Genomic DNA, 14,243 nt, shown 5'->3' on the forward strand with positions numbered 1-14,243 from the left:
GGGGGGGGGGCCCTGGGTGGCTCAGTCAGTTAAATACCCTATTCTTGATTTTGGTTCAGGTCACGATCTCAAGGTCATGAAATCGAGTTCTGCATTGGGCTCTGTGCTCAGCACGGAATCTGCCTGAGATTCTCTCTCTCCCTCTGCCTCTGCCCCTACCCCAGCTTGCTCTCTCTCTCTCTCTCAATAAATAAAATCTTTAAAATATATGTATATAACTAAATGGAAAACTGAGAAATAAACAAATCCAATAAGCAAAACCAAAAGAGCAACAGATGAAGTTAACAGCAGACTAAATCAAGTGAAGAAAGAATTAATGCAATGGAATATAGGCCATAAGAAAGTATCTATACTACAACCTAGAGTAACAAAAGGATGGAAAAATACAGAAGAGTGAGCAAAGGAGAGGCCTAAGAGATTACGGTAGTCACATAATGGAAAGGATATAGGCTGAGAACTTTCCAAAACTGACAATAAAAAATCAAACCACAGATGAAAGAATCACTATGAATCCCAGTAAGAATCACTACAAAGAACAGGCTCTTGATATGATACATTTCCAAATGACCAAGAACATGTAAAAATTTTCTTAATAGCAAGAGGAGTAACATGTAAGAGTAAGAAATCAGAAAGGATTTCTGATATTGAAAAGATGGACAATATTAACTGTTTCTTAGAATGCAGAGCAACTGGAACTTTCATATATGACCTGTGGGAGAGGAAATTGGCACAATCACCTTAGAAAATTGTCTAGAAGTAATTTCCAAAGGTGTTCATATTTCTATCTTATGATCTGGCAATTTTACTCTTAACATATATGCCTTACAGAAATATGTACCAAAAGACATATATTAAAATTTCCGTAGTAGCGTTATTCACAATAGAAAAATCTACAAGCCAGTGAAATGTCTATGAACAGAATGGTTAAATAATAGAATATTCATACAATGGCCTAGTGTGCAGCATTACTAATAATCAACTCTGAAATGCAAAAATGAATCACATGAACATAATATTGAGCAAAAAACATCCAGACGTTACAAAAAAAATGCAAAGTGTATGATTCCTCCTACATAAAGTTCAAAAATAGAAACAACTCATCTTTGGTGTTAGAATTCAGGATAATGGTGACCTCTCTGGGAGATGGAAAGGGAATTAGAAGGGGCAGGGATTCCGAGATGTTAGCAATGCTCTATTTCTTGGTCTAGTGGTAGCTACACACATATTCACATAGTTATAATTCTGTTTATAAGTTACATGGTGATAAATATGATTAAAATTCAAGAAAACAGTAAACTCTGGAGTTTACAGATCTATGCTTGCATAATAAAACTTAAAAAAAAACAACAACTAAGGAAATGATTACCATAAAAGTCACGCTAGTAATTTCCTTTCAATTATAGAGATCTGGTAGATTATGTGGGTCATAAGAGGCCTCTGAGGTGCTGTTAAAGTGACACCTGCATAGGGGTTTGCTCTAGGAGTAAGATGAGGGTTTGCACTTGGTTTGTGACCTTTCTCTATGTGTGTTATATTTCATGATTTAAAAAGTCAAAAGGAGGGGTGCCTGTGTGGCTCAGTATGTTAAGCGTCTGCCTTCAGCTCAGGTTGTGATCCCAGGGTCCTCAGATCAGATGGAACCCTGCATTGGGCTCCCTGTTTGCAGGGAGCCTGCTTCACCCTCTCCGACCCACTCATGCTCTTTCGTTACCTCCTTCTCTCTCTCAAATAAATAAAATATTTTTAAAAAGGGGGGGGTGCCTGGTTGGCTCAGTCGTTAAGCGTCTGCCTTCGGCTGAGGGCGTGATCCCAGAGTCCTGGGATTGAGCCCCGCATCGGGTTCCCTGCTCTACTGGGAGCCTGCTTCTTCGTCTCCCACTCCCCCTGCTTGTGTTCCCTCTCTCACTGGCTGTCTCTCTCCCTCAAATAAATAAAATAAAATAAAACAATCTTTAATAAAAAATAAAATTAAAAAAAAAGTCATGAGGAAACAGCTTGGGTCTTCAAAGTTCCTCTAGCACCCAAAGACTGACTGAAATTAACTAGTGAAAATTATTGTTCAGAAAATTGTTAAAGGAAAAGGTGATGCTGTTAGTGAATAACTGGACTGCCCATTGGGAGCACAAATTATGATGTATAAACTACAATCTTTTCTTTAATAACTATATGTATGCATACCCCACAAATGTGGACTTTATGTTACTTAAAAGCTTGATAATTGCTAACAATATTCCTTCTCCTTTTGGTTATATGTTAAGATATTAAAAGATTTTAAGTTTCTTATTCGAGAGTCCTCCTACTTTGGAGATTGAAAATATTCACAAGCAAAAGGCTTGGTGTACTTCTGTTGTGATCTATCTTTCCAGGTAAAGAAACCACCTACCACTTAGCACTTATGACCAGCAAGCAAGTAGTAAAATGGTTAAAGAAGGAAACTATCTCGAAAAGAATATTAAATGATTCATTATTCTTACAGCAAAGTGGAGAAAAGAATTCAAGGAAGCCAACTCTAATCAGTTATTTAACCATTTTCATTTTAACACTTTCAGTCTAAAGACACAGTTTTGTGATTTTGTTGGATATGGCTGGCAGAAAGAAGAGGCAGGCTGCTCAGAAATGGAGGAGAAACTTTATATTATTAAATTTATCAGTGATCTTGCCAGCAGTTCAAAATGGCAAAGAAAAAGCATACCACCCCCCCCCCACACACACACACTTTTTAGAAAATGTCAAAACTTCCTACATCAAACTGGGGAAAAAATCCTGTGCAAGGGAAGGAGAAATATTGTTAATGAAATATCATTTGGTAAGTGCTTGGAAAAGATGGGCTTTAAATTTACCTTCCACTGTCAAATAGAAGAGTTGGTGAATACAGTGAATGAAATCAGAAATAGAGAACACTACTAGCATAATCCTAGTTAAATTTAATATTAACAGCTACTATTTATTGAATGGTTACTAGGTTCTATGTTCTGCTCTAATAAAGGTATTACCTCTTCTAAATATCACAACAACCCTATAAGGTAGGTATTATCATTACCTCCTTTTTACAAATGAGGAAACAGAAGCATGGAGAAAATATTTTATTTTGCATGCTGTCATTACGATTGGTAGAACATTCCACTGATTAATTTGATTTCCCGTGAGATTCTATATACTTACACTACATGCAAACTTCTGGGATAAAATGTAGCTTCGAAACAATTTGAACTCTTTCCCATAAGCTTCCTGACTGGCATTCCAGCATGTGCTCTTGGTGTGTGGCAGCTGGAAGGAAGTACATGTTGGAGTGGAAGTTTGGACTAGCACTGATAAGTACTGCAATCACTTCTGCCAGATGCAGTGGAATTGCCACTAGGATTTAAATGTTTCTGTGATCAGCTGCTTAGAGATTTTCCCAGTAGTGTTTGGAAAAAATGTTAATTCCCAAAATTCATCCAACTTGAAGTGAGTGGACTACAGTATTTAGCACATTTCCTCTGATGATTTCTGAAAATATATTGTGTTCTCTTGTATTTTACAATAGCTATTTCCATCTTTTGGTGATTTGGGGAAGGGCTAAAAATAAATAATATTTAGGGGCATCTAAGAATTGAAAAAAGACCACTAATCAATAAAGGTAATCTCCTCAAATAATTGGTTTCTGCTATTCCACCTGAATATCTCTCAAATCACCAAATGCAATGGGCCATATTGCCTGTCTCCTGCAAATTGGTGTTGGTAAAGAGTGAAATTACCTGAGATAACACACCAATAAAGCAGCATTTGTGACAACCTGTATCTTCAGGTTCAAGAAAGGTGATACATAAATATGTCAAAAAGTGTTCGATAATGTTAAAAGGAAAACAAAAAGTTTTTGATATCCATACCATAATTTACAATGATTTCTAGTCTTCCAGGTTATATGTCCTGTAGCAGATGACTCTCCAGTGGGGGGTTACTGCATATAAGGCCAGGCAATTCCAATTTCCCTGTTAATATGGCTGACTTCACTAGAATTCACGGCATGCCCAGGACTTTGAGCTTCACTTGATCTGAAATCCTAGACTTACTCAGCCTATCAACATTAGGATTACATAACTCTCCTCAGTTCTAGACTACTGTATTCTTAATCTTCTTGAGCTGATATACCTAACCATAGGTATCTATAGTGCCCAGTCTAAAGCCAAAGACAAAAATGCCAAATGGTGGAGCTCATGTCTTTCAACTGTTAAGGTCTCCTAAATCTTAATCTGATCCTGTAATAATTGGAAAGTGGCATGATCCTTAAAAGTACTAGCTCTGGGGTAGAATGCTTGGGTTCAAATCCTAGCTCTGCTATTTATCAGCTGAGTGACCTTGGGAAAGTTACTAATTCTCTCTGCCTCAGTTTCTCATCAGTAAAATGGGCATAATAATAGTACCTACCTCACAGCATCATTATAAAGAATAAGTGAATTAATATCCACAAAGCACATATAATTATGGTTGTTCAAAGTAACAGTCCAATACATATTAACCATTATCATTAATAAAATACCATCACAAAATTATTTTTAAAGGAACAAGGTAAGAGACATATCGCCAAGCAAGTTCAGTAGGGCATGGATTGCTAGACCACAAAAATGAAAGCAATAACAGAAATGATAGGTCGTTAAGCTGGCATAAATGGAACAGTAAAACTGTAGAAAACTATGAGAAGGAAGATCAACTCTCTTTTCAAAATGATAAAATTAACATGTGTGCTTACCTTCTCTCCCTCTCAAAATATTCCTCAAATGTCAGAAAGACTAGAGACCGGTAACAACACTAAAATTGGCAAAAGAACCATTAGCATACCAAAAACTCTGAAGAAAATCTATAAAACAAAGAATGGATGGGATTGTATTGAGGAATAAATTTAAATGATGGATTGCATAGCAGTAGGCTATAGGGGAAAAGGAAACCATTTTTCCAAAAGGAACGTAAGAGAGTCACCAAGATTACAGCTGGCAGATACAGAGGAAGGAAGTGACCTTCAGCACAGTAATCATGATGATTAAACCAAGTACTATATTTGGAAGAGATATTTGAGAAGGCATGCATCCAAAACCCCAAAACAGGATGCTATTATGAAAGAAACAGATGAAAGGAAGGAAGGAAGGAAGGAAGGAAGGAAGGAAGGAAGGAAGGAAGGATAACACAGAGTTCCTGAAAAATAAAACTATAAACACCAATTTAAACATTTTATAGAAGATTGGAAGAGCAAGTGAAGAAGACCTACACACACAAGGGGTGCCTGGGACACTCAGTCAGTTAAACGTCCGACTGTGGGTTTTGGCTCAGGTCACGCTCTCAGGGTCGTGGGATTGAGCCCAGCTCAGGCTCCGTGCTCAGCAGGGAGTCTGCTTGAGCTTCTCTCTCTCCTTCTCCCCCTGCTCCTCTCCCCGCTTGTGCACACTAGTGCTCTCTCTCTCTCTCTCAAATAAATAAATAAAACATTTTTTAAAAAGATCTACAAACATAAGAGAGCAAAGACAGAAAAAGATGAAAATCATAGAACAAAACTGAAAGTGGTATAAAGGATCAGTCATGTAGATGTACCATCATTCTAAAAGGAGATAAAGAGACAGAGGGAGAATAGACAAAAATAGAGAAAAGAGAGGGCAGGAAGGGGGGGGGAGAATAGCTGAAAGATGAGTTTTCTAAGCAAATGGGCCTAATGAATACCAAGTAGATTGAATGATATAAAATATTCCCACACTCAGATTTTATTTCATAAATTGCAGATTAGCAAAGAAATGGGAACCATAAAATAATTCTCAAAGAATGAACACGGTACTCACAAAATATAAAATTAGACTTCTCATGAGAAAAACTGAGCGAGCCCAGATGACGGGGTAATGTAGGAAACATTGGAGGTGGGTGGTTCAAAGACTGGCAACATTATCTTACCTTGAAAGTATCCTCTTAGCCTGAGAGTCCATGATTCAAATATTCCAAACAAAGAATTAGCAGTGAATAACACTGCTACTTGGTCAAAGTTCTTATTTATTTAGAGATATTTGGCATGGGTCAGCTTCCTTACTAGGGTTAGAGAGGTCCCCATATTCCTCTAGAATTGTCTTTCCCCAAGCAGTACCCAATGACATGACTGGGTACCGACCTATCAAAATAGCAAGGTACTCAACTCTGTCAGTTAACAACCAGAACAGCAATGTAACTCATTAGTAGGGATATAAAATAGAAAACTTATTAGAAAATCACCCAAAAATAAAATAGATTTTTAAAAGCTTGTATTATTTGATCCAGTGATCTCACTCTGAAATCCTTCCTACATAACATCCAGAAGTAACTGCTACTAATTACAAACAGATATACTGAATCTCGGCATCTTTTACATTAGGAAAACATAAAACAAAATAACATAAGTAAATGCCCCCCAAATTAATACAAATGTGCAAGTATATAAAGATTCCTAAGTCCAATAACATGCAAAAAATTAGCAATCATTACAGTAAAAATATACAGAAAATAAAAATTAATATCACAAGCTCTATAAAGAATTCTCAAAAATGAGAATGCTTAATAGCAAAAATTCTGGGATGCATCCAACATGAAGTAAAGACATAAATGTATAGACCTAAAAATAATTAAGCATACAAGTCAAGTTTAAAGAAGTGAATTATAAAGAAAAAATCAGCATTAAATGATTTAGAAAACATAGAAATGGATAAATTATTTCAAAACTTTATTCATCATAGGAGACATAAAAGTGTAATATGTATAATAAAAATTAAATAAAAATTATAAATGAGAAAGAGACTATGAACATATAAACAATAATACTAGTAGTCACTACCATCAGATAATGAATTTTAAATGTTTGATCAATGATCTCCCCTAAAATGAAAGCAAATCATTAAAATTTACTCAAAATAGATTCAATTTTCAGTAGAACAAACAGCAAAGCAGAAAACTGAAAAGTTATTAGCAGAATAACTTCTCTAAAAAATTCCCTGGAGTCAGATGATTTTACGATCAAGCTTGTAAATTTTCAGTGTATCCGCTGTACTAATTTTCCTCCAGCATAGGTAAAGATGAAATATTAGCTAATTCATTCTATGAGGCTGATATTGTCCCATTAATTTAAAAAACTGAAAAAGGTAACTTATAGGAAAGCTATAGACTTAGCATAACCTAACTCACTCCTAAATATAGATGCAAAAATGCTACTATAGCTCTTCTAGCTACAGAGATCAAGTACTTGCCCCTATGATGCCAGCAAATCACCCCAAGCTCTGAGAAAGGAGATAAGAATTGTGAGAACCGGGGCGCCTGGGTGGCGCAGTCGTTAAGCGTCTGCCTTCGGCTCAGGGCGTGATTCCGGCATTATGGGATCGAGCCCCACATCAGGCTCCTCCGCTATGAGCCTGCTTCTTCCTCTCCCACTCCCCCTGCTCGTATTCCCTCTCTCGCTGGCTGTCTCTGTCAACTAAATAAATAAAATCTTTAAAAAAAAAAAAAAAAGAATTGTGAGAACCACTACAGTAGTAACGTTAACCAAGGGAGGTGCCTAAATTTCAATTTCAATTAATAACAGAATTAAGTGACTTAATATAAACCAATGCAGTTTATCTACTTTAGATATGCTGAGTAATAAAAAGCCCATGAAAGAGGGAATTGAATGGACTGTCTACCTGACCATACTCTAGATCGAGGGCTGATATTGCCTTTTTATATACACGTGGAGTTTTCAAAGTCTTCAGATTTAAAATGGCTTTTCTTACCCATAGTAAACCCCTTGTCATCTGACAGATGAGGAAAGTGAGGTTCAGAGATTTTCAATACTGACCTCAAATCATACGATGTTTAGAAGATATAAAAAAAAGTATACCTATACCAGGGGAGCCTCTGTGGTTCAGTCAGTTAAGCTCTTGGTTTCGGCTCAGGTCATGATCTCAGGGTCCTCATCTCATGCCCCGTGTGGAGCTTCACGTGGTGCCCCGAGAGCGGCTCCACGCTCAGCGTGGTCTGTTGGAGATCCTCTCCCTCTACCCTTTCCCCAACATGTGCACGCACGTGCACATGCACGCACTCTAATAAATAAATCTTCATTAAAAAAAAGTATAACTATACCAAAGCATTTATATGTGTGTCCTTTTGCTTTTCTTAGTAGCCTCCTCCTAATTTACCAGTCTAGAATAAATCATTTAATATTGTGTTTCACGTAAAACCGCCCCAATAAGTAGACTATATTTTATTATATGATACAAAGCAAATTTTAGAGAAACACATAGCTGTTACCTTCTTATTGTTTCTGGAATAGAAAGAGAATGGGGTCCTTCAGGCCAGCCGAAGAGACTGAACCACGTCTGAGCAGCATTTACAACCTTCTGAAAGAAGACATATGCCTTTGTTCCTTCTTCAGGAGAAAACCATTGCTCATTTTTCTCCTCCTTCTCCATAGATCTATCATTGTTTTTCTTTGACGTTTTACTTTTGTCTGAGTTCAACCTTTCATGTATTATTTCAATTCCTAAAATTCATATTTGTTTGTCAAAAAGGGTTACATCACCATAGAGTAAAATATTCTGTCAGCTACTGCTATTTGTATGCAGACAAATAAAGCAAATTTTACAAATCATGCTATGTTAACAAAGAAATTCTGAGTCAATTTACTGTATCTTGAAAACAAGAAAACAGATTTATTTTCAAATACCTAACAGAAATACTTTAAAAATGGTTGAATCTCAATAATGAAAACCATTACATTTTCTTCTTGCCATAATGGTATGTGAAAACATTCCCCAAAATGGAATGTTTCATTTTCAATTACACATGTAAAATATTTTGACCATTTTCAGTTCTACTTAATGGACAGATTTAAACCTTAGATGGAAAACATATAGAAACAAAGTATTGGTTTCGTATTCAAAATGACTTTTTATCTAAGTGAAGCACTTTAATAAAACAAAACATTTCGAAGTAGAGATATATTCAAGGATACAAAATGATTTTGTACTTTTTTCACAAATATCTATGTAATGGCACGAGCTCACAGCCATTTAAAAACCTCACAATATTTAATTTGGTTTGGTAATTCAATAAATAGGCAAATTTTCAAAATTACCCATATCCAGAAAAAGGAATATTTGAATAGTTAATTACAAATGATAATACCAAATTCATATGTCATATCTTTATCTATTTATCTGTGCTCATCTCTTACTAAGATAGGTAATACTGGATCCAGCTAAATAATTGGCAGACAAACCCATAGTCTGAAGTTCTCAGACTGTACAGAGGGTACCCGGGATGTCGTGTCAAATTTAGAGGGGCTCTACAGGATATTGAACATTTTTGTTAAATATCACTACTGCATATGTTGGATATAACATGAATGACTACTCTCAGGTTTTTCAACCAAAACATTTAATAAAGTGAATTGCCTGGCATATCTTTTGACTTAGGGGAAAAGTACTGAGATACTAAGTACACTGTGAACAAAAAACATGAGAGAATCTCTGCTCCACATCATTGGAGAGAGCTCCCAAAGCAGATGACCTACTTAAAACTAATGAAAAATTCACGTTTTTCTTAATGGATTTCTTCTTACCTGAAAAAGCCTATATTTTCAATTCAATAATATTAAACAGATCATGTTATGAACTGGGTTTGCTGACAACATATATTTGCCACATACCAACAAACAATCTTCTCTCTGCAGGCTCAGCATCATTAAATTTAGTAGGAGCAGGAGAGGATAAACCAGCTTCTTGGCAGGGAAGCAAAACATTATCTCTATTCTTCACAGAACTGTCACCCTTATCTACAAAAGATACATTGGAGCACAGTAAGTCAACAAGCATTTGTGAATTCACTCTCAAATTACTGAACCTGAATTTCATAATTTTCTATATAATATATATTATACATAATAAATATGTATATATATACATACAGAGAGGAGAAAAATTTTTTAAAGTCTAAATGTCCATTATACTTAAAATAAGATGTCAAGGAAAAGATTGTAAAAGCTGATATGGTTTTCTGAACTGAATTAATTTTATTTAACAAGGCCATTATTGTGGCATATCAAAGTTTTTGGAGAATGAACAATGCTCAACTTTAGGATAAACAAAGATATGTAAATCATTTTAAATGTTTCTACACCAAAATTTTTGGATTATATATGGTGCTTAAAAATGAATATAAGAAGGGGCGCCTGGGTGGCACAGCGGTTAAGCGTCTGCCTTCGGCTCAGGACGTGATCCCAGCGTTGTGGGATCAAGCCCCACATCGGGTTCCTCTGCTATGAGCCTGCTTCTTCCTCTCCCACTCCCCCTGCTTGTGTTCCTTCTCTCGCTGGCTGTCCCTCTCTGTCAAATAAATAAATAAAATCTTAAAAAAAAAAAAAAAAGAACACAAAACAGAATTTCCACCCAGGTTCTGTGATACTTCATCCACTGCTCTTTCTATTATGTTGTATTATCTGAAATCTGCCCCCCTCAAGTGTATTAGAAGAATATAAAAATGTAACATCAGGATTGCTCAGAAAATCTTTAAAATTTTGAGAATGTGTATAAAATTTGTAATATGTATGTGCTCAGATGCAACAGTCAGAGAGGTGAGAAGACCCCAGGGAGGTACGGTATGTGGAAGTCCTGAGAGAGTTTGATGACAGAGGTGGGGGGGGGATCAACAGTGTAACCCGCTGCTCAGTAGTGGCAGAAGAGCAGTAAAATGGAAGAAAGCTCTGCCTCACCCCTGACGTGTCCTTCCTGTTAAAGGAAGCTATTGCTGCTCTAATTATTTAGTTTCCTTCACTATTTTTCTTCCCCTGTCTGGGAAATCAAATGGTTTACCTGATCGGTAAATCTGCAAAGATTAAATCAGGAATGCAAGGCCTGAATTCACCTTTTTTCTCTTTGGGAACGAGCCTCTCCACTGAGTAGATATAGCCTTTTTCTTCTTTGTTGTAATCCTGCATAGGCCCCCAAAGCAGCTAAGAGGGAGGCATGATTTGAAGGGCAAGAATAAAGCAAGGTTAGCTGATTAAGCAAGGTCGCTGGATGAAGAGATTGAGATGGAGGAATGGCCTACATCAGGAGAGAGTCTTGCCTCTCCTGGCTTTGTGACAGGAGAGAGGATGGGTTCCAATGCATGCTTGGATTTGGAAGTTCAGAGTGTTCCTGCCTGATGGTCTCTATTTCTTCTGAAAAGTAAGAGAAAAGGTCACGCAGAACAGGACTGAATAGATTTCATAGGACTGGTAAACATTTGAAGAAGCAAGTGGAGAATAGGAGAAAACTGGTTACAAAACAGAAAAGATCTCCAATCCAGCCCTGACACTTAAGGCCCTGACAATCTACGCAGATGGAATGTTTTCCCACTCCTTATCCTTTCTCCTCCTCTGAGATTTACTCCATCAACCATTCGCCTCTGTGTCTTGCATTTCAAATTTCTCAGCTTCTTCTGTTGTCTTCAATCTCTCACCATTTCTCCTGCAGCAACTCCCAGCCAGCCTACTGACCACCCTCTTTCCCATTTCAATTCAGCTCTCATCCCAACAATTGTTCCCTTTCTGAATCACTGATACTCAGAAACCACAGAAGGTTCCCACTATTACAGAATAAACGGTACAGCACATCAGACCCCCCATGCTTTTGCTATATTGCCCTTTGCCCAGATTATGCTGTTCAAGATCATTTGTCAAACTCTACATAGATGTCATCTCTTTTATAAAGTTATCCCAGACCCCAAAAGTCAGCATTAGCCTCTGCACCACACCCACATATCCAAAACTACAACTGGCTCTTACTTCAATCTTCTTTGTATTTATTTATTTGTGACTTTTACTAGATTTTCAACTTTTGCAATTAAGAGACACTGCCATATTCTATTGTCGAGGCTAAATACAGCTCTTAGAAAAGGCAGGAGTTTAATAAATACCTGGTAATTTTTTTAAAAGATTTTATTTATTTATCTGACAGAGCACATGGGAATACAAGCAGGGGAAGCCAGAGAAAGAGAAGCAGGCTCCCCACTGAGCAGGAAGCCCAATGAGGGGCTCAATCCCAGGACCTGAACAGAAGGCAGACACTTAACGAACTGAGCCACCCAGGCGCCCCACTTCTGTTAATTTTAAAGTCACATTATTTCCAGGTGTCGACCATGGATAACAAGAACGTATACGGTGAGAATAGGCAACAACATTCATATCTAACTTACCATCCTTTAAAATAATTGTTTGCTTATCAAGATGAGTTGCCATATATGGGTAAATAGTAAGTAGACAGTTTTCTGCTGTTGCAGTAACTGGAAGCAAAAACCTAAAAGTGAAAACACTGCATTTCAATAAAATAAAATTGTCAGATGCAGTAAATACAATGAAATATTTTTTAAGTACCCTGGATGGCTTAAATGGTCAAGACATGAATTATTCATCATTTTTCTTTCTACCTGCTTTGTTTTTCTTAACCACCTACTGTAACTATTTTAATGGTTTAAGACTATTTACTTTTAAAGTTTTTACCAGAGATGGTTAATTTCATTGTCAAGCGTGTTCTAGAACACCGCTTATAATTACACAGGTTCACAAACAGATTCGGGAAATTTTAGAACTGAAGGAGCCTCAGAGTTAATTTATTCACCTTCTTCTTTTATAGAATCCCTGACAACGGTATCTAGCCTCAGCTGACACTACTAGGGAGATACTACAAGTGACACTCATGCCTCAGAGACAACCCTTTTCTTGTATAGAGAGCTCTAACTTCAGACATTCTGTTTCAGGGCAACAGAGAACAAAATCGATGATCTGATCCCCATTACATTCTTTCAAACACTTAAAAACAGTCACTGCATCTTCTCCAGGCTTTCTCTTCTTCAAACTGAAAACATTTAGAACACTCAAGGTTTCTTTCAACTACAAGGTCTCCAGAAATTTCACATACAATCTGCCTTCTTCAGATGATCTTTTTTATTTTGTGTCTGTCGTTTAAATGTATCTGAGAACTGAAAGTAATGTTACAAAAGTTACTCAACCACTAGAGTATTAATCCCTTCCACAGCCTACACACTATTATTTTATAAAATCATTGTGAACTTTCTTATTAATAAGAGCCACAAAACACTCTAAGATTATATTGGGCCTGTCTAATTTACGTGACAACTCTGTCCTTGTCCAACTTTTTTTTTTTTTTTTTAAAGTAGGTGCCACAACTAACATGAGGCTGGAACTCACAACCCCAAGATTAAGAATCATGTGCTCTAGGGATGGAGCCCATCAGGTGCCCCCAACTATTCTTTTAACAGAAGTACTATATTTTATATCTATACCACTGTAATATTGGATTATTTTTTTTTAAGGATTTTATTTATTTATTCGACAGAGATAGAGACAGCCAGTGAGAGAGGGAACACAGCAGGGGAGTGGGAGAGGAAGAAGCAGGCTCATAGAGGAAGAGCCTGATGTGGGGCTCGATCCCATAACGCCGGGATCACACCCTGAGCCGAAGGCAGACACTTAACCGCTGTGCCACCCAGGCGCCCCTGTAATATTGGATTATTGGTTTAATTTCTGCATTATAGTGATTATCAAGATAATTTTACTCTTGCATCAGCTACGTATCATATTAGCCCTTCTATGTAGCTTACAGTCACTGAAAAGGTGAAATGACAACATCTGTGTTATAATCCAAGCTGACACAAATAAAATACAGGATAGGATGAGACTCAGAAAAACTTTGTAGCTGAAATATAATGAGCTGTCGGGGATATTAAAATAAACATGTTATATGTAAATGAATTGATTTTCACTTCAGTTCTGCATATTTTCTCATAAGGAATGCATTATGTTTTTCTCTTTACCAGCTGACGTGCATTAAAATATTATGCAAACTACACATATTCAACATTGTCTTGTTTGACCAACCCTAATCATTCTGTCCCATCATTCTAAACACATGTATCAGATTGTCCTAGTCAGGATTAAATTGTATTTCTATATTATAGTTGTTTTTTCTATAGGATGTCCTTTTTAAAATGAAATTTAAAATTCCTTCATAGCATGAATCATTACTTCTACATATTATGTATTTATGCTATATGCAGTGATCACTCCAAATTCCATTAACTGCCCAACTCTGTTTAACTAATATTTTTCAGATTAAATAACATAGTTTATCCGTAGATACTATAATCAATGTTATCTTACAACCAAAAATGCTTTCTGCTTTCACAGGGATTTCAGGAAAGGAAAGACTACTCCAGCAAATGCGGGG

At 36.6% G+C, this 14,243-nt stretch overlaps 1 protein-coding gene across 1 annotated transcript in view; it reads right to left on the reverse strand.

Annotated features, from left to right (window-relative positions):
* CFAP47 (cilia and flagella associated protein 47) overlaps window positions 1-14,243 on the reverse strand; it is a 503,621-nt gene that overhangs the window by 325,282 nt on the left and 164,096 nt on the right. The window contains exons 27-29 of the mRNA XM_040635242.1: window positions 12,193-12,293; window positions 9,665-9,790; window positions 8,266-8,497 (exon numbers count right to left, since the gene is read on the reverse strand). Coding sequence (XP_040491176.1) covers window positions 8,266-8,497; window positions 9,665-9,790; window positions 12,193-12,293 — 459 coding nt within the window. The remainder of the gene's footprint in view (window positions 1-8,265; window positions 8,498-9,664; window positions 9,791-12,192; window positions 12,294-14,243) is intronic.

Source organism: Ursus maritimus (assembly GCF_017311325.1).
Source record: "Ursus maritimus isolate PB19 chromosome X unlocalized genomic scaffold, ASM1731132v1 scaffold_X1, whole genome shotgun sequence".
NCBI lineage: Eukaryota > Metazoa > Chordata > Mammalia > Carnivora > Ursidae > Ursus > Ursus maritimus.